This window comes from Heptranchias perlo, chromosome 25, assembly GCF_035084215.1.
Source record: "Heptranchias perlo isolate sHepPer1 chromosome 25, sHepPer1.hap1, whole genome shotgun sequence".
In the NCBI taxonomy this organism is placed as follows: domain Eukaryota; kingdom Metazoa; phylum Chordata; class Chondrichthyes; order Hexanchiformes; family Hexanchidae; genus Heptranchias; species Heptranchias perlo.
The window spans coordinates 38422266-38442927 of record NC_090349.1 but is presented as its reverse complement, the minus strand read 5'-3'; the positions used below and the strand labels follow the sequence as shown (position 1 = coordinate 38442927).

Genomic DNA, 20662 nt, shown 5'->3' with positions numbered 1-20662 from the left:
TAGAGAGAACGAGAGAGAACGAGAGAGAACGAGAGAGAACGAGAGAGAACGAGAGAGAGAACGAGAGAGAGAACGAGAGAGAGAGAGAGAACGAGAGAGAGAGAGAGAACGAGAGAGAGAGAGAACGAGAGAGAGAGAGAACGAGAGAGAGAGAGAGAACGAGAGAGAGAGAGAACGAGAGAGAGAGAGAACGAGAGAGAGAGAGAACGAGAGAGAGAGAACGAGAGAGAGAGAGAACGAGAGAGAGAGAACGAGAGAGAGAGAGAACGAGAGAGAGAGAACGAGAGAGAGAGAGAACGAGAGAGAGAGAGAACGAGAGAACGAGAGAGAGAGAGAGAGAGAACGAACGAGAGAGAGAGAACGAACGAGAGAGAGAGAGCACGAGAGAGAGAGAGCACGAGAGAGAGAGAGAGCACGAGAGAGAGAGAGAGCACGAGAGAGAGAGAGAGAGAGAACGAGAGAGAGAGAGAGAGAGAACGAGAGAGAGAACGAGAGAGAGAGAGAACGAACGAACGAACGAGAGAGAGAGCACGAGAGAGAGAGAGAACGAGAGAGAGAGAACGAGAGAGAGAGAGAACGAGAGAGAGAGAGAACGAGAGAGAGAGAGAACGAGAGAGAGAGAGAACGAGAGAGAGAGAACGAGAGAGAGAACGAGAGAGAGAGAACGAGAGAGAGAGAACGAGAGAGAGAGAGAGAGAACGAGAGAGAGAGAGAGAGAGAGAACGAGAGAGAGAACGAGAGAGAGAGAGAGAACGAGAGAGAGAGAACGAGAGAAAGAGAACGAGAGAGAGAGAACGAACGAGAGAGAGAGAACGAACGAGAGAGAGAGAACGAACGAACGAACGAGAGAGAGAACGAGAGAGAGAGAGAACGAGAGAGAGAGAGAGAACGAGAGAGAGAGAGAACGAGAGAGAGAGAGAACGAGAGAGAGAGAGAACGAGAGAGAGAGAACGAGAGAGAGAGAGAACGAGAGAGAGAGAGAACGAGAGAGAGAGAGAACGAGAGAAAGAGAACGAGAGAGAGAGAACGAACGAGAGAGAGAGAACGAACGAGAGAGAGAGAACGAGAGAGAGAGAGAGAGAGAGAACGAGAGAGAGAACGAGAGAGAGAGAGAGAACGAGAGAGAGAGAACGAGAGAAAGAGAACGAGAGAGAGAGAACGAACGAGAGAGAGAGAACGAACGAGAGAGAGAGACGAACGAACGAACGAGAGAGAGAACGAGAGAGAGAGAGAACGAGAGAGAGAGAGAGAACGAGAGAGAGAGAGAACGAGAGAGAGAGAGAACGAGAGAGAGAGAGAACGAGAGAGAGAGAGAACGAGAGAGAGAGAGAACGAGAGAGAGAGAGAACGAGAGAGAGAGAGAACGAGAGAGAGAGAGAACGAGAGAGAGAGAGAGAACGAGAGAGAGAGAGAGAACGAGAGAGAGAGAGAACGAGAGAGAGAGAGAACGAGAGAGAGAGAGAGAACGAGAGAGAGAGAGAGAACGAGAGAGAGAGAGAGAACGAGAGAGAGAACGAGAGAGAGAGAGAGAGAACGAGAGAGAGAGAGAACGAGAGAGAGAGAGAACGAGAGAGAGAGAACGAGAGAGAGAGAACGAGAGAGAGAGAGAGAGAGAGAGAGAGAGAGAGAACGAGAGAGAGAGAGAGAACGAGAGAGAGAGAGAGAACGAGAGAGAGAGAGAGAGAACGAGAGAGAGAGAAAGAATGAGAGAGAGAGAGAGAGAAAACGAGAGAGAGAGAGAACGAGAGCGAGAACGAGAGAGAGAGAGAACGAGAGAGAGAGAGAACGAGAGAGAGAGAGAACGAGAGAGAGAGAACGAGAGAGAGAGAACGAGAGAGAGAGAGTGAACGAGAGAGAGAGAGAGAACGAGAGAGAGAGAGAGAACGAGAGAGAGAGAGAACGAGAGAGAGAGAGAGAACGAGAGAGAGAGAACGAGAGAGAGAGAGAGAGAAAGAACGAGAGAGAGAGAAAGAACGAGAGAGAGAGAAAGAACGAGAGAGAGAGAGAGAGAGAGAGAGAGAACGAGAGAGAGAGAGAGAACGAGAGAGAGAGTCTTAAATGTAAACAAAGCTAATTACGTAGGTATGAGGGGCGGGTTGGCTTGGGTTGATTGGGAAATTAGATTAAAAGATATGACGGTAGATAAGCAATGGTGAACATTTGAAGAAATGATTCATAACTCTCAACTAATATACATTCCTTTGAGGAATAAAAACTCCACGGGAAAAGTGTTGCCAATGTAAGCCTGAGTATTGGGAGGGTTTTAGAAATCAGCAAAGGGTGACCAAGAAATTGATAAAGGGAGAAAATAGAATACAAGAGTAAACTGGCAAAAAATATAAAAACAGGTTGTAAGAGCTTCTATAAGTATGTAAAAAGGAAGAGATTAGCGAAAGTAAACGTGGGTCCCTTAGAGGCAGAGATAGGAGAAATTATAATGGGGAAATAAGGAATTGGCAGAGATGTTAAACAAATATTTTGAACCTGTCTTCACAGAAGAAGACACAAAAAACATACTGCACATAGTGGGGAACCAAGGGTTTAATGAGAGTGAGGAACTTAAAGTAATATTAGTAAAGAAAAAGTACTGGAGAAATTAATGGGACTAAAAGCTGACAATTCCCTGGACTTGATGGCCTACATCCTAGGTTTTAAAACAGGTGGCTGCAGAGATAGTGGGTGCATTGGTTTTGATCTTCCAGAATTCCCCAGATTCAAGAACGGTCCCAGTGGATTGGAAGGTAGCAAATGTAAGCCCGCTTTTCAAGAAAGGAGGGAGAGAGAAAACAGGGAACTACAGACCAGTTGGTCTGACATCAGTAGTACGGAAAATGCTAGAAACTATTAGAAGGGACGTGGTAACAAGGCACTTAGAAAATCATAATATGATTAGGCACGGTTCTATGAAAGGGAAATAATGTTTGACAAATCTGAGAGTTTTTCTTGAGGGTGAAACTAGCAGGGTAGATAAGGGGGAACCGCTGGATGTAGTATATTTGGATTTTCAAAAGGCATTTGATAAGATTCCACACAAGAGGTTGTTACATAAGATTAGGGCTCACGGGATTGGGGGTAATATTTTAGCACGGATTGAGGATTGGTTGACAGACAGAAAACAGAGAGCAGGAATAAACAGGTCATTTTCGGGTTAGCAGGTTGTAACTAGTGGGGTGCTGCAAGGATCAGTGCTTGGGCCTCAGCTGTTTACAATATAGATCAATGACTTAGATGAGTGTAATGTATCCAAGTTTGCTGACGATACAAAGCTAGGTGGGAAAGTAAGCTGTGAGGAGGACGCAAAGAGGCTGCAAAGGGATTTAGACAGGTTAAGCGATGGGCAAGAAGGTGGCAGATGGAGTATAATGTGGGGAAATGTGAAATTATCCATTTTGGTAGGAAGAATAGAAAAGCAGAATATTTTTTAAAAGGTGAGACACTAAGAAATGTTGGTATTCAGAGGGATTTGGGTGTCCTTGTACACGAATCACAGAAAGTTAACATGCAGGTACAGCAAGCAATTAGGAAAGCAAATGGTATGTTAGCCTTTATTGCAAGGGGGTTGGAGTATAAGAGTAAGGAAGTCTTGCTGCAATTATATAGGGCTTTGGTGAGACCACACGTGGAGTACTGTGTACAGTTTTGGTCTCTTTACCTAAGGAAGGATATACTTGCCTTAGAGGGGGTGCAACAAAGGTTCACTAGATTTATTCATGGGATGAGAGGGTTGCTGATATGAGGAGAAATTGAGTAGAATGCACCTATACTCTCTGGAGTTTAGAAGAATGAGAGGTGATCTCATTGAAACATATAAAATTCTTAGAGGGCTTGACAGGGTAGATACTGAAAGGCTGTTTCCCTTGGCTAGAGTGTCTAGAATTAGGGGTCATAGTCTCAGAATAAGGGGTCGGTTATTTAGGACTGAGATGAGGAAAAATTTCTTCACAGAGGGTTGTGAACCTTTGGAATTCTCTATCCCAGAAAGCTGTAGATGCCCAGTCATTGAGTATATTCAAAACTGAAATCGATAGATTTTTGGACACTAAGGGAATCAAGGGATATGGGGATATGGGGATAGGGTGGGGAAAGTGGAGTTGAGGTAGATCAGCCATAATCTTATTGAATGGTCAAGCAGGCTCGAGGGGACGTATGGTCTACTCCTGCTCCTATTTCTTATGTTCTTAAAGCGCACGCATGCAGCAAGGAAAGGATAGGCTAAGCTGTGATGCCCTGCAGGGTCAAATAGCCTGGAAACACTCACTGCATGGGTTACGCAGGAGGAATTAAATCAAAACTAATAACATGGGTACAGGCCGTTCAGCCCAACCAGTCCATGTTGGTGTTTATCTTCCTAAGCAGTAGTCCTAATCCCATTTGCCTGCTCTGTTCCCATATTCCTTTATTCCCCTATCCTTCAACCTATTCTTAAATGTTGTCATGGTCTCTGCTTCAATCACCAACTCTTGTAGTGCTTTCCACAGCCTCACAACCTTCTGCGAAAAAGGTTTCTCCTGCTCTCTGTCCTAAATTTCTCCATGTCCTCTTGTTCTAGACTCTTCCAAACACTGGAAACAGTCTGTTTCTGTCTACTCTGTCCCAGCCGTTCATAACACCACTTTTCAAGTCAAGAATGAGCACTTGGGTAAGTTGACTGTGGAATCAGGTCCCTAGCAGGTGTCAGTGCCTTCAGGAGAGCAGGAGGGAAGAAAATTAGCAAGAACAAAAATGAGTTGCATTCCTTAATTGGCAGTTAACGCCCATAGAACTGCAAACACTGCTATTCCACTCCCAATAATCTACCAACTACAGAGTTATCCCAAAAAGCTCATTGATTTTTGCAAAAACAAAACTACACTGTGAAACAATGTAAAACAATGTGAACCTTGGGGGGAAAAATGCTGACACATGATAATTAAAATTAATTTAAATGCAGTATTTAAAAAAAAATCTCAAGTAGCGTTGTACTCCTGTTATTGCTCCAGAACTACAACCTTAAACGTGAGCAGACTAGCTGTGTGTTCCATTCCGTCTGTAGCTTAATTCTTCTACCCAGTATGTAAAGCCACTTTTAAGCAAGTTATATAAACATGGACGCTACAGTGCACATTTACAACTCCAAACAGAAGTGCATTCAGTATTTTTCTGGTGTCAGGCAAGTACAATGCATCACAGGGTGCTTTAATTTCTGGGAACTGGAATAGAATCTAACCTGACTGATAAGCTGAAAGTCTCGTCTCTCCCTGCTGATTTGACTAAAGAAATATATTGTGTGTATGAATATGCAAGAACTGATGCTATTCGCATCTTTCGGTACCTCTTTATGGATCACTGCAGACACTGAATAACCTGTGGCTCAGACTGACCCAGGACAGGAGGCAACAAAGACTGTAAAATGGAGGACAATTGGGGAAATAGGGTAGTGGTGCAACAGCAATACACTGGCCCAGTAATAGGAAGTGGGTTCACTCCAATAATGCAAAACTAATGGGAAAAGGTTCCAAATGCAGGGCACGGCACTCCCTGTGTGTGGAGGGGGAATTGAGTAGGGCAAGTAACCCAGGACACTTTTTAAGAAAATATATTTTGGAGTCCTCCCCCACCTCTCCATACATTAGTCCTCAATTTCAGATCTGTCTGTTCTTCACATCTCATCTGCTGAGAGCTCGGGTGCATAGTCCCTTTCCAGACCACTAAGTCGCCCATGTAGCTGGCTGCCTACATGCCGTAGGTGCTACTCAGTTATCACCCTCTCATCCAATTTTCCTTCCCCTTGCAAAACACCATCGTAAATGGTACTTATGCAATGTTGCTCAGACTGGGAGCAGAGTGGAATCGAACCTTCCCGAGTCCTGCATTGTAGCAATGAGGTTTAATGTTCTAACACTCACTGCCACCTCATCCAACAACTTGCATTTATATAGCCTCTTTAACGTGGTAAAACATCCTAAGGCACGTCACAGGAGCATTATCAGACAAAATTTGACACCGAGTCACAAAGAAATTAGGACAGATCACCAAATGCATGGTCAAAGAGGTAGATTTTAAGGAGCTTCTTAAAGGAGGCGCGGTCGACAGGCACAGAGGTTTAGGGAGGGAATTCCAGAGCTTAGTGTAATAAATTGGATAGCCAGGTGATGAAGGATAGAATACTAGAGCCTGGTCTTCATTTACTTCCAAGCCTTTATTCACAGAGATCCACAATACCCCCTCCACATCCTAAATAAGCTCTCATATAAATGGATACAAGAGAGCCCCAATTGATACGCACCACCTGAATACAATTAACAGTAATTGATATAAATCATACGGATACAATTAACATTTAGGGTCCAGACAGCTGAAGGCACGGCCGCCAATGGTGAGGCAAAGGAAATCGGGGATGCACAAGAGGCCAGAATTGGAGGAATGCAGAGTTCTTGGAGGGTTGTAGAGCTGGAGGGGATTAGAGAGAAAGGAAGGGGCGAGGCCACGGAGGGACTTGAATACAAGGTTGTGATTTTCCTCTTTCTTAGACCCACTGGTGGCCAGTTGCAGAGCAGAACCGGCAGAGACCTGTGATCAGGCTGCCTGCCGTTCCGGCTACAGAATGTTGCGCTTGTTCAGTGTGATCAAGAGGAGAAAGCATGTGGGAAAGACGTTTGGAGGAGAAATAAAAGTGTTAAATCATTCACAGGAAATACAAAAGTGTAGTATTCATGGGGTTAAAGAATCGCTGATCGTTAATAGTACACTTGCCTCCGTGGAATGCTGTGTGTAGGAAGGAATCGTCAAACAGCAAACAGCGCCCTTGAGCCCAGCATTGTGGCTCCCCGCCTACTACGAGTTCACAGCTGTTGGGAACCTTTAAACCTGCAACAACATTCAGACATAACATACCTGCCCATCTTTAACAGTACAGACAGTGGAAAGTAAAACAGAATCTTAAATATGCAAAGCATTATTCTGGCCGTCTGCTGACCAATACTATACTAGAATATACAACAGGCTCTTAAGAGTTTGGGTTTAGACTAGCAAAACAATTTCCTCACCACATCCTCCTGTGAAATGTACAACAATCTGTAGTCAGAATATCATAATTGCTAGTCAGACAATTTAACAAATGGGATGTCATAAAAATGCCACATTGTCAGTGACGCCAAAGCAGATATTACTATTCTGTGGGTTTTGTGCTAGAGATCCTCCCAAGTTCAGCATCACAGGTCACTCCTATAAGCGGAGCACGCATTCCCTATGATCTTGAGTGTGCTTTTACTGCCCAATATCTAGTTAAACAGTAGCATTAGCTAGGGATTGTAACATAGACTGGCTCCTGTAATGACACACATGCTGCCATGTTCATTCTCCTGTCTTTACAGGTGGACTGAGAAACGCCATAGCAAGACAACACATGATTGTAAGCCAACAAACTGGTTTATTTTGTATAAAATACATACACAAACATAATTCACAGTTTTCGCAGTAAAATGTGTTCATTCCAACCACTCCTCATTCCATGGAAGCAACAAAAACAGGCTCGAGGGGCTGAATGGCCTACTCCTGTTCCTATGTTCCTAAAACACAAACTCTACTGACACTTTGAGGCAGGATCTCACTTTCAAGTTAGCCAGACCTAAGCTAACTGGCTCTCCCTTCTGCTGACTGCTAACGAGGGCCATCTAGCCAAACTGCAGATATCTTGGGATAACTGCATATCTGAATTTGCAATGGGAAGACAACAGCATTGGTATTCTGGGAGGCCAAGATCAAATTGATCAAAGTGCTTCCTTCACCCAAACCCACATTGTAAAACTGAGAAGTCATAAGATCACATTGTTCCCACAATTTCAATAAAGTATCCAAAACATCAGATTTATTTTTAAATCTCAGGCCGTGTTTTGATTGCTGGTGAGAGAGATACAGTGACAGCCGCATCTCACTTTCAATGATGTCAATGCGTCGCTTACAATAAAGTACTAATTTTTATCTTTATAAATCACTAGACAGACCTCAGCTAGAGTACTGTATCTATTTCTGAGCACCACACTTTAGGAAGGATGTCAAGGCCTTGGAAAGGGTGAAGAAGAGATTTACTAGAATGGTACCAAGGATGAGGGACTTCAGTTATGTGAAGAGACTGGAGATGCTGGAATTATTCTCCTTAGAGCAATGAAGGTTAAGGGGAGATTTAATAGAGATGTTCAAAATTATGAGGGGTTTTGGTAGAGTAGATAGGGAGAAACCGTTTCCACTGGCAGGAGGGTCGGTAACCATAGGAGACAGATTTAAAGTAATTGGCAAAAAAGCCAGGGTGGAGATGAGAATTTCTTTTACTCAGTGAGTTGTTATGACCTGGAATGCATTGCCAGAAAGGTTGGTGGAAGCAGATTCAATAGTAACTTTCAAAAGGGGTTGGATATATACTTAAAAAGGAAAAATGTGCAGGGCTATGGGGAAAGAGCAGGGGAGTGGGACTAATTGGTAGTTCGTTCAGAGAGCAGGCACAGACATGATGGGCAGAATGGCCTCCTTCTGTGCTGTATGAAACTATGATTCTATGAACTTAAAATTCATAAATTATCTCTCTGAAGCCTAATGTTAAAATTTTGTCTTCTAAACTATTTATTCACAGAACAGTATGATTTTCAGCACTTCTGCTACAAACATCACACCAATAAAGAATGTCAACTGTGACATTTAGCACCCAACATCTAAAACAAATAGGAGACAAGTTAGTAAGGATGCAACAGGCAGACTTAGCCCTATCTTGTTCTATTACCTCCTGAAATTAATTTAGTGAACTCATAGTTGAAATGTAACCAAATATGCGACCGGATGGGGGGGAATTTCCACAGGGTTCTCTTGACCTCCCACTGTAACTTCACAGAAACTTGAGTAGCAGTGTAAACGGCCGCTTTTAGCCATTTACACCATTTCTCCGGGGGTTCTGTCGATCTCCCATTAGGGGACCCTTGTGGAAATTCCAGGTGAGCGCTTTCTCCAGGGTACCTCCCTCCAACCATCTTTACCTCACAATACCACGGTTATTTTCAAAGGAGCAATTTCTTCCTTTAAGGAGGAGCTGGATAATTGGTTGGGAATGGGATTGGTGATTATAGGAATAGCCTTAATTGAAATGATTAAATATCATTAGGAGGAAAATATGCCAGGATTGAACAGTGAAGATAGGCGGATGCTGCAATATTCTGGAGTTTTCTTGATTATCTTTGGGGATCAGGGAGTATCCATGCAGAAGTTTTCCTCAAGAGGTTAGATGAATGGGGTAGCGTCCAAAATAGGATCAATTGTACTTGATGTGTGAATGGAGCAGGCCAGATGGACCAAATAGCCTTTTGCTCATTCCACATTTAAGTTGCAACTTCTCAATCATGAAGCATATGGAACGATTCACAATTACTTGTCCATTTTGCAATCCATGACACCATCGAGGAGAATATCTGACTGCCTCATGTGTCAGCTGATGGTTGGTTCCACAGTGTAGGAATACCATAGGTCAGCAAGGCCTCATGTAATAGTGTTCAAAAACAGATAAACAGCAAGTTCTTTCAAAAAGAGGCAGCATTTATACCAAATTTACACACTATGGAAAGTGCAAAGACATAAGTGAATCTGGAGTCTGGTAGTGCAAATTTCTTAAGAATGTAGATTAACGGGAATGGTTGGATTAGATACTGGATTTTCACTGTGTGATTTGGATTTGAATCCACCCCAGACTGACAGGTGAAAGTCTCCTTTGGTTATAAGTGCTACTTGAAATGAGTTTGAGCAGTGTCCAACCAGTTGCTAGTAGGAAGGGACATATTCCCAAACTGCCCCTAATTGAGCATCAATTAGAAATCTCTACGTCAGAGAGGCCACAGGATGGTTTGCTTGTGTGAGAAATGGAAAATTGCTACACTCCTGCAGCAGAGAGCACCCTTCCGAAGTTGGAAAATGGGGGGCAGGGGGTAGAGAGATAGACGACACACATTGTTTGAGCAGAGTGGAGGGCATTTTACTTCACATCCCATGTGCTATACCTGATTTGGGAGTGCTTGATGCTGATACTAGGAGTTGAAGTGGAAAGTATTTCATTTCCCAGCACACATATCCCTCACTTTTCTGAAATATTCGCAAAGAAAATGTCATTAAAAATACTGAAGCCGAGATTGTCACAGCAGCACTGCAAAAAATTGCCTGGTAGCAGGTAAGATTATACTGCTGCTTACTGCAGACAAGGTAAAATGTTGTTGCAGAGGAGATTTTTGTTTAAAAGAAACTTTTCCAAGATTTAAGCAAGCCTCCCTAAAAATATGGTGAAAACACAATATTTCCATTTGAAAACAGTAGGAACTTCCTCAATGGCTTAATGGATAAATGTACCATATAGTATATGCCATACAGACCAGAAAAGTCCCAGATTCTATTCCAAGTTTGTAGTGAGTTAGCTATCTTTCCCAGGGCAGCAGTTTAGCACTGCTATTGGTTTCAGTGCCCCTAGGATTTGTTGGGGGGGGGGGGGGGGGTGGATGGACCATTTTCACTTCTGTTAGTTAACTAATGGAAACTGCATATGTTGGTATCAGCTGATGAAAGAATTGGCTCAGCTGTGATGCCTTCGATAGTTAAATAGCCTGCCAACACTCACTGCTAAGGTTCAAATATGAAGAGTGGCCATTTGAAGAGTGCACAAAGCATTAGAGAAGGGGTCTGAATCATAGACAGTTAGGGCACAGAAGGAGGCCATTTGGCCCATCGTGTCTGTGCCAGCTGAAAAAGAGCTATCCAGCCGAATCCCACTTTCCAGCACTTGGTCCGTATCCCTGTAGGTTACACCACTTCAGGTGCACATCCAGGTACTTTTTAAATGAGTTGAGGGTTTCTGCCTCTATCACCCTTTCAGGCAGTGAGTTGCAAACCTCCAGCACCCTCTGGGTGAAAAATTTCTCCTCAGCTCCCCTCAAATCCATCTACCAATTGCTTTAAATCTATGCCCCCTGGTCACTGACCCCTCTGCTAAGGGAAATAGGTCCTCCCTACCCACTGTCTAGGCCCCTCATAATTTTATATACCTATAATGACAAAGTACTTCTAGATTTAAAAAAATATAAAGTAGCATATCAACTCAGGTGAGATTGGAACAAAACAACAAAAACTCAAACAAGCAAGTAATGAAACTAAAAACATTTAGTTGAAAAGAATGGAACAAGGTCAAGCAGCAAAAGGTTTACACTTCTGAATCTGTGCCAATGAACGTACTGCAACAATGTGAACTGCTCCCAAAGCAGACTATGGTCACTCAGAGTACGACTATTGGAACTGCTGGACTACCTACCTCCAGTACAAGAATGTACAGGTCAATAAGGGATTCCCTGCAATCCACCCTCCTCTCAGTGGATGATTGCCTATTCATTCATATGTCAGGTTGAGGAAAGAACAGCCACATGCACCTGATCTCTGACCAGAACACTTCCTCAGGGTATAGTGAGCAGATTTTACATTAAAATCACTCATAGGAATTGACCAATCTGGCCCACAAGAGAAAGACATGCAGTGTGAGTGCTACACAACTCAGTAACTGCATCACTTTTCCACAAACCTCGTCATGGACTTACCTGCTGTTAAACAAAATGCAGTTGAATTGACAAATGGAAACCCCTGCACCAAGTCCCATTTTCCCAGAGCTCGCCAGTATGAGCACAGCCATTCCTCCTGCATGCAGCACTGTTCAGAAGCAATACATCTGCCTCAGCCCACCAAGTACCACAAGATTACAGATACAGACACATACACACTAATGGATAGACATTGCAGGACAGTTACAGAACAGTCCAAATAACATCATGCAAAGGGCTAGACAGCATCTGACCATCAGGACCTACACTCTTGCTCCTCTAGTCACCTTATATAAATGATACAATACTGTGTTTTTCCCTCTCTTCAGAGAACTTGTCAGAGAAATTGCCATTCACTTACTGAAGTGGACTGTGTTTCATTTTTCCAGATATCCCTTGCACCAATTTATCATTACTTCTGACATCAGCCTAACTGGTCTAAAATTACCTGGTTTCTCTTTCTCTCCTTTCTTGAACAAAGGTGTTACATTGACTACTCTCCCACTGCATAATGGAAATCTGGAACTCTCTCCCCTAAAAGGCTGTGGATGCTGGGTCAGTTAAAATGTTCATACGGAGATCGATGGATGTTTGTTCAGTAAGGGTATCAAGGGTATGGAGCAAAGGTGGGTAAATGGAGTTGAGGTACAGATCAGCCATGATCTAACTGAATGGAGGAACAGGCTCGAGGTGATGAATAGCCTACTCCTGTTCCTATCTTCCTATGTTCCTATGACACTAAAACGTCCCAAGAAAGTGCCAGTGGGGATCTGTACATAAGTAATAGTCAGCGCCCTGAGGACAGGAGAAAGGTGCATGGTATTGTGAGCAAGAATGCACAATACAAAACTGGCCACAATGATGCAGAAACAGTCTAGTGCATGCACATGCGAAACACACACACAAGCTGCAAGGATGGTTGGTGGGAATTGGAAATGTCACAATGGTGCTGCAGAAGATGCTCCGAGATTGTAGTTGAGGCACTCTATTGTATAGATTAAAACCAAGTTTACTTTACATTTAACTCTTGTTGTACTTGGCCTGGAATGCTTAGTGTAGACTGGGTATAAAGAAAGGAGGGTGTTCTATTCCACAACACTGACATTTTCCACCTTCATTAGCACAGTATTCACCAAAAATGAACTTGAAAATAAATTTTACAAAGATTTTCTGGACACTGATACATAGTTGCGTCATAGTGAAAAACTTTGCAAATAATGGGCTTTCACAATTAGCCTGTTAACTAAATAATTATGGACTCACTTTGTGGCTCAGCATAGTCACTGAATCTCACAGATCAGAAGGTCCCAGATTCAGGTCCCTGGCTTGTTCTGAATAAGGTGAGGTCAGAATCAGATGCAATTGTGATGATCCACATCACTCCACCAACACTGAGTGTATGATTCACAAATGAAGAATGCATAAAGTACTAAAGGGCAGCATGGGATCATACCCCAGCAAAATTCACCATCTTCAGGAAAGAAATGAAAATTTGCTTTGAAATAATTTTGTTATGAATACTCAAGACTAATGCCAGTTTATTGGTGTCAGCCGTGGCTCAGTTGGTTGCACTCTTGCCTCTGAGTCAGAGGTTGTTGGTTCAAGTCCCACTCCAGAGATTTGAGCACATAATCTAGGCTGATACTTCAGTGCAGTACCGACAGAGCGTTGCACTGTTGGAGGTGCTGTCTTTCGGATGAGACATTAAACCGAGGCCACGCCCACCTCTCCGATCCCATGGCATTATTTCGAAGAGGAGCATTGAGAATTCTCTGATTTCCTGGCCAATATTTATCCCTTAATCAACATCACTAACAGATTATCTGGTCATTTGTCTCATTCTGTTTGGGGGATCTTACGGTGTGCAAATTGGCTGCTACGTTTCCTACACTATAACAGTGAATACACCTCAAAAGTACTTAATTGGTTGTAAAGCGCTTTGGGACATCTTGAAGTCATGAAAGGTGCTATATGAATGCAAGTCTTTCTTTGGGTTTTATCCTGGAATACTACTTTAATGTTTTAAACTTTTTATTTGCTCATTTCCTCCCGATGGGGTACAGATCAACAGACGGCAGCAGCCCTCCCTCCATCCCTTCCCGTACCTTGGCAAAAAAGCCAATTTTATGGAGCTTAAAGAGTGAATGTCAGCAGGCTTTTTCACTGTGAAGGACATCACAACCGAACCCAATCCTTTTATTGCCCAAAGCCACAAACACGGAATTTCCAGCAGGGGTCAATGGACAGTAAGCAGCTACAGGATCCAACATGACAAAAATAAGGGACAGGAACCCTGGCTAATTCTTCCCCTCTCTACTCCAGGGCAGCAATGGCCACCTGTAGCTCCAACTGAGATTCACTAACTCAGCACAAGCAGGGAAATTGCATCTGGGATCTAATGCTCTCTATAGTTTAGTCCAGCTTTGGGCAGGACCATTAACCACTAATCAGTCAAGGGAACGTTCATTAATCATTATTTAAAAAGGCCAGCACCATTAGAACAGTAGATGTCAAGAATTATTTCGTACTTGAGAAAATGTTCAGGTGACAATTACAATGTTTATATACTGTGTTCATCTCGCCTATTCTAATCCATTTCAGAACTGGATAGTTACTGGCAAAATTGTGGACTGGAACCTATCGAAGCGTATACAACGCTGGTGAAGTACCTCCCCTTTTTAACTGTATAAGCGTAGGCATTTAAAAGTCAAACGTAACTATAGGGGAGGTTTTGTCTGAAAGAGCTTTATGACTCATTTATACCGAAACCCTTCTGCTCCAAGTAGGGTGCATCAGTTTCCAGGCAAGCATTTAGAGTTCTCAACGAGATGATTTTCCGCCTCCTTTTTCTTCCCTCTGCTCCTCCTCTCTCGTAGATAGGATGCCTTACTGGATTATACTTACAATGATGCCCTCTGGTACCTTGCTGAACTGTGCATTCTTCATGAGTGAGACAAGACAGTGATAGCTGGATTTTCTCCTTGGGCCCTGTGTGGATAGGGCAGGACTTCTACGTACCCGTGTGACCTGGCACTGATCCTGGCAAATTTGTCAGCTCTGGCTCAGTGATAGTATCCTTATCTCTGCAGGAGAAGGTTATGGGTTCAAGTCCCACCCCAGAAACTTGAGCACAAAATCTAGGCTGACATTCCAGTGCAATACCGAGGGAATGCTGCACTGTTGGAAGTGCCGTCTTTTCGATGAGACGTTAAACCGAGACCCCGTCTTCCCTCTCAGGTGGGTGTAAAAGATCCCATGGCACTATTTCGAAGAGCAGGGGAGTTCTCCCCGTTGGCCTGGTCAATATTTATCCCTGAACCAACATCACTAAAACAGATTATCTGGTCATTATCTTATTGTTGTTTGTGGGACCTTGTTGTGCACAAATTGGCTGCTGCGTTTCCTACATTACAACAGTGACTACACTTCAAAAAGTACTTCATTGGCTGTAAAGCATGTTGGAATGTCCTGAGGTTGTGTTAGGTGCTATATAAATGCAAGTCTTTCTTTCATTTACATAATGTAGGTGGGGTCCCAGCAGTATTGCTGTCTTTGACTGGGAACTTGCTGCTGGGGAGGTGAAAATGATATGCTGCTGGTGAATTTAAACATGTGCAGCAGGTTACAGGGCCAGATAATGCAGAAGCAGTTTTTGATTGTTGCAATCAGAATTTCCAATAGTAAAATGTCTGCAAAGCCCAAAGCCCCAAATTTTCCAGAGGCTTCCACTGAAGTGCTCCTGGCATAAATCCAGATGAAGAGAATGACACTATTTGAGACATAAGGGAGAAAGCTAGCAAAAAAGGGAACTGCCCAAGCGAATTGGAAGGTGCCGGTCCCGGCAGTTAACTGCCCACCCCACGATGCCCCACATAGCTACTCAGTGCTATAATCTTACCAGGTCTGGCAAGGAACAGTCTGCCACACCATACAGGAATGTATTGTATTAAGGATGTTAGCCACTTTCCTTTCCCTCAGTATGCTGAAGGGCTTCAAAAGCTTACTAGTGATGTCCAGGAGGATCGGTGCATCTCTGCACACCCTCGTCCTTCCTATCTAAGTAATCCTTCACTTACAGTCGGGTAGTCCAATAAAAGCTTCAGATGGGATGTGATTGCTTGACTCGTGTACCTATCCTCGCCACTATTATTGTCTGTCTGTTGACACCTGTGTTTTACTGCATTTTATAGCAAACTGAGGGGATTCTCATTTTGCATTCTTCTTAAAAAGACAGCCCATAACATACAAGAGATTGGACTCATATGATGCTGCTGTCTCTTAAAATAACAGCACATCAACATCCCACCAGCCCCCTCAGGTGCCTGCATATGTGATACAAAGTTAGCAGGGCCAAGCTATCCATGCAAAAGCACAAGAGATGCAGCCTGCAGCTAGCCCATCTCACAACTTAGCTGCCACAAGACAAAGGCTACTTCAGTCACTAGAGACCATCACTGAGATACAGCAGCCAGCCACCTCACACGCTCCTGCCACTCAAGTAACATTAGGATTAGACTTAACAATTTGATTAGATTTTATAGAATCAGACAGCACAGGAGGTCATTCGGTCCATCCTGTGCCGCCTCTTTGAAAGAGCTATCCAACTAGTCCCACTCCCCTGCTTTTTCCCCATAGCCTTGTAAATTTTTTCCATTCAAGTATTTATCCGATTCCCTTTTGAAAGTTACTATTGAATCTGCTTCCACCACCCTTTCAGGCAGTGCATTCCAGATCACAACAACTCACCGCATAATTTTTTTTTCCTCATATTGCATCTGAAGTAAAGGCCCATGAGATCCAAGGGAACGTGGCAAATTGGATCCAAAATTGGCTGAGTGGCAGGAAGCGAAGGGTAATGGTCGATGGGTGTTTTTGCGACTGGAAGGCTGTTTCCAGTGGGGTGCCGCAGGGCTCGGTACAAGGTCCTTTGCTTTTTGTGGTATACATTAACGATTTGGACTTAAATGTAGGGGGCATGATTAAGAAATTTGAGGATGACACAAAGATAGGCTGTAAGATTGATAGTGAGGAGAAAAGCTGTAGACTGCAGGAAGATATCAATGGACTGGTCAGATGGGCAGAAATGTGGCAAATGGAATTCAATCCGGAGAAGTGTGAGGTAATGCATTTGGGGAGAGCAAACAAGGCAAGGGAATACACAATAAATGGGAGGATACTGAGAGGTGTAGAGGAAGTGAGGGACCTTGGAGTGCATGTCCACAGATCCCTGAAGGAAGCAGGATAGGTAGATAAGGTGGTTAAGAAGGCATATGGGAATGCTTTCCTTTATTAGCTAAGGCATAGAATATAAAAGCAGGGATGTTATGCTCGAATTGTATGAAACACTAGTTAGGCCACAGCTTGAGTACTGCACAGTTCTGATCACCACATTACAGGAAGGATGAAATTGCACTAGAGAGGGTGCAGAGGAGATCAACGAGGATGTTGCCAGGACTGGAGAATTCTATCTATGATGACAGATTGGATAGACTGGGATTGTTTTCCTTGGAACAGAGGAGGCTGAGGTGTGATTTGATTGAGATGTACAAAATTATGACGGGACTAGATAAAGTGGATAGGAAGGATCTATTTCCCTTAGCAGAGGGGTCAATAACCAGGGGGCATAGATTTAAAGTGATTGGTAGAAGGATTAGAGCAGAAATGAGCAAAAGATTTTTAATCCAGAGGGTGGTGGGGGTCGGGAACTCACTGCCCGAGAGGGTGGTAGAGGCAGAAACCCTCAACTCATTTTAAAAATACCTGGATGTGCACCACATTTTTAAAATTTTCTATGATTCTTTTGCCAATCACCTTAAATCATGTCCTCTGGTTACCAATCCTTCTGCCACTGGAAACCGTTTCTTCTTATTTATTCTATCAAAACCGTTCATGATTTTTTGAACACCTCTATCAAATCTCCTCTTAACCTTCTCTGCTTTAAGGAGAACAATCCCAGCTTCTCCAATAACTGAAGTCCCTCATCCCTGGTACCAGGATTCATATGCCGCACACTGGCAACAAGAAGCACGGTGGTAGAAAGAAATAAGCAGATACACACAGTATGGGTTGCATATAAAATTATGGTAGCAGTAAAGTTGCGCTTGCAGACATTGTTTTTGGGTAAGGTTTGTAAGTGCCGAGACCAGAATATTTGACCGTAAGGGTCAATACAGCAAAGCCTGATCTTATCTTATCCAATATCAACAGATACGCAGTTCCAGTAGGAGCTGCTGGATAATGATCAGAAATGGGAGCTCTGGCTGATGTTATCTCCCCTGGCCCAGATGCCTTGAGGTCAACTGTAGTTGCCATACTGCCGCCATGGCAAAGATTAGTTAATTTAGTACAGACCAAGGATCGAACTAGAGACCTTCCCGGCTTAGCTACTCGCTGCCTTAACTAATGACTTATCGGGGGAAGCTGGTTGATATTTTGGACAGAGCCAATAACACTGCAATATTTTTGAGTTACATCTACCTAGGATTCATAAGAAGTCACTATATTTCATGATTGCAAGACGTTTTGGAATGCAGTATGAAGTTTTTTAAAATTATTCATTCATGGGACGTGGGTGTCGCTGGCAAGGCCAGCATTTATTGCCTATCCCTAATTGCCCTTGAGATGGTGGTAGTAAGCTGTCTTCTTAAACCACTGCAGTCCGTGTGGTGAAGGTACTCCCACACTGCTGTTAGGTAGGGAGTTCAAGGATTTTGACCCAGCGATGATGAAGGAATGGCGATATATTTCCAAGTCAGGATGATATGTGACGTGGAGGGGAACGTGCAGGTGGTGGTGTTCCCACGTGCCTGCGGCCCTTGTCCTTCTAGGTGGTAGAGGACGCAGGTTTGGGAGGTGCTGTCGAAGAAGCTTTGGCGAGTTGCTGCAGTGCATCCTGTGGATGGTACACACTGCAGCCACAGTGCGCCGGTGGTGAAGGGAGTGAATGTTTACGGTGATGGATGGAGTGCCAATCAAATGGGCTGCTTTGTCCTGGATAGTGTCGAGCTTCTTGAGTGTTGTTGGAGCTGCACTCATCCAGGCAAGTGGAGAGTACTCCATCACACTCCTGATTTGTGCCTTGAAGATGGTGGAAAGGCTTTGGGAAGTTAGGAGGTGAGTCACTCACTGCAGAATACCCAGCCTCTGACCTGCTCTTGTAGCCACAGTATTTATGTGGCTGGTTCAGTTAAGTTTCTGGTCAATGGTGACCCCCAGGATGTTGTTGGTGGGGGATTCGGCAATGGTAATGCCATTGAATGTCAAGGGGAGGTGGTTAGACTCTCTCTTGCTGGAGATGGTCATTGCCTGGCACGTGTCTGGAGCGAATGTTACATGCCACTTATCCAGGCTTGGGCTGATGTTTTTTTAAAATTCATTCATGGGATGTGGGCGATGCTGGCAAGGCCGGCATTTATTGCCCATCCCTAATTGCCCTTGAGAAGGTGGTGGTGAGCCGCCTTCTTGAACCGCTGCTGTCCATGTGGTGAAGGTTCTCCCACAGTGCTGTTAGGAAGGGAGTTCCAGGATTTTGACCCAGCGACGATGAAGGAACGGCGATATATTTCCAAGTCGGGATGGTGTGTGACTTGGAGGGGAACGTGCAGGTGGTGTTGTTCCCATGTACCTGCTGCTCTTGTCCTTCTAGGTGGTAGAGGTTGCGGGTTTGGGAGATGCGATAGAAGAAGCCTTGGCGAGTTGCTGCAGCGCATCCTGTGGATGATACACACTGCAGCCACTGTGCGCCGGTGGTGAAGGGAGTGAATGTTTAGGGTGGTGGATGGGGTGCCAATCAAGCGGGCTAGGTTGTCTAGGTCTTGCTGCATGCAGGTACGGACTGCTTCATTATCTGAGGGGTTGCGAATGGAACTGTACACTGTGCAATCATCAGCGAACATCCCCACTTCTGACCTTATGATGGAGGGAAGGTCATTGGAGAAGCAGCTGAAGATGGTTGGGCCTAGGACACTGCCCTGAGGAACTCCTGCAGCAATATCCTGGGGCTGAGATGATTGGCCTCCAACAACCACTACCATCTTCCTTTGTGCTAGGTATGACTCCAGCCACTGGAGAGTTTTCCCCCTGATTCCCATTGATTTCAATTTTACTGGGGCTCCTTGATGCCACACTCGGTCAAATGCTGCCTTGATGTCAAGGGCGGTCACTCTCACTTCACCTCTGGAATTCAGCTGTTTTGTCCATGTTTGGACCAGGGCTGTATTGAGGTCTGGAGCCGAGTGGTCCCGGCGGAACCCAAAGTGAGCATCTAAGTACTCAACTGAGTAATAGCACCAACGAGTGTTGTGTGCATTTACATTTTCCCCTACACTGAACAGCTGGACAGAACACACACCCATGTAAAACTGTTCAAATATATTGCTGCTGATTGTACTCAATTTTCTCAATCTATGTTCCTCGCCTGTATTCAGAACACTTTCCGTAACAATTACATACCTGACCATGACAACCAAAAAAGCAATAGGGTTTGAACGGCATATTACATTAGCCTCCCACCTTTAGAATCTGGGTACAACTCCAGCACAAACTGATTGAAGGAAAGTTTCATCTGCCTGATAGGTAGGTTCCTATTTGAAATAGGAACAGTAGCCCCAATTTTAAAGGTGAAGGGGCAGGTATGTTGCAAGCAAGCGCCGAATTCACTGTATACCAGCAATGTCAACATGCTATTTATTTTTATTTCACTTAGATGCCCTGGTATAACTTGAAAGGCTGCCGCTAAGATCTCAGATTTTGTAGTAATAAAAAGGAAAAACCTGCAGCAATGAAGTAATGTGTTGTGGATACAAGACTAATGGAAATGTTAGACAAAAACAGAAAATGCTAGAAATATATAGTATTTGAAAAGAGAAGAGATAAGTTTATCGTTTTGGGTGGACGCCCTGTGTCAATTGGTCTCCCCTTGAAATGTTAATTATCTTTTCTGAGGTTGACAGATTTACTGTGTATTAGCAGAATTTTATGTTTTTATTTTGAGTTGCAGTTCGGGGTTGCAAAAAACGGCCCCATGATGGCTTGGTTGGTAAATACAGAGTGTTGATGTACTATGCAGGTCAGTT

General features: G+C 43.9%; 1 protein-coding gene across 1 annotated transcript in view; it reads right to left on the bottom strand.

The window, feature by feature from the left end:
* Window positions 1-20662, bottom strand: part of LOC137342405 (aspartate beta-hydroxylase domain-containing protein 2-like) — a 42910-nt gene that overhangs the window by 5699 nt on the left and 16549 nt on the right. Inside the window, exon 3 of the mRNA XM_068006334.1 lies at window positions 6733-6846. Within this exon, the coding sequence (XP_067862435.1) occupies window positions 6733-6846 (114 nt within the window). The remainder of the gene's footprint in view (window positions 1-6732; window positions 6847-20662) is intronic.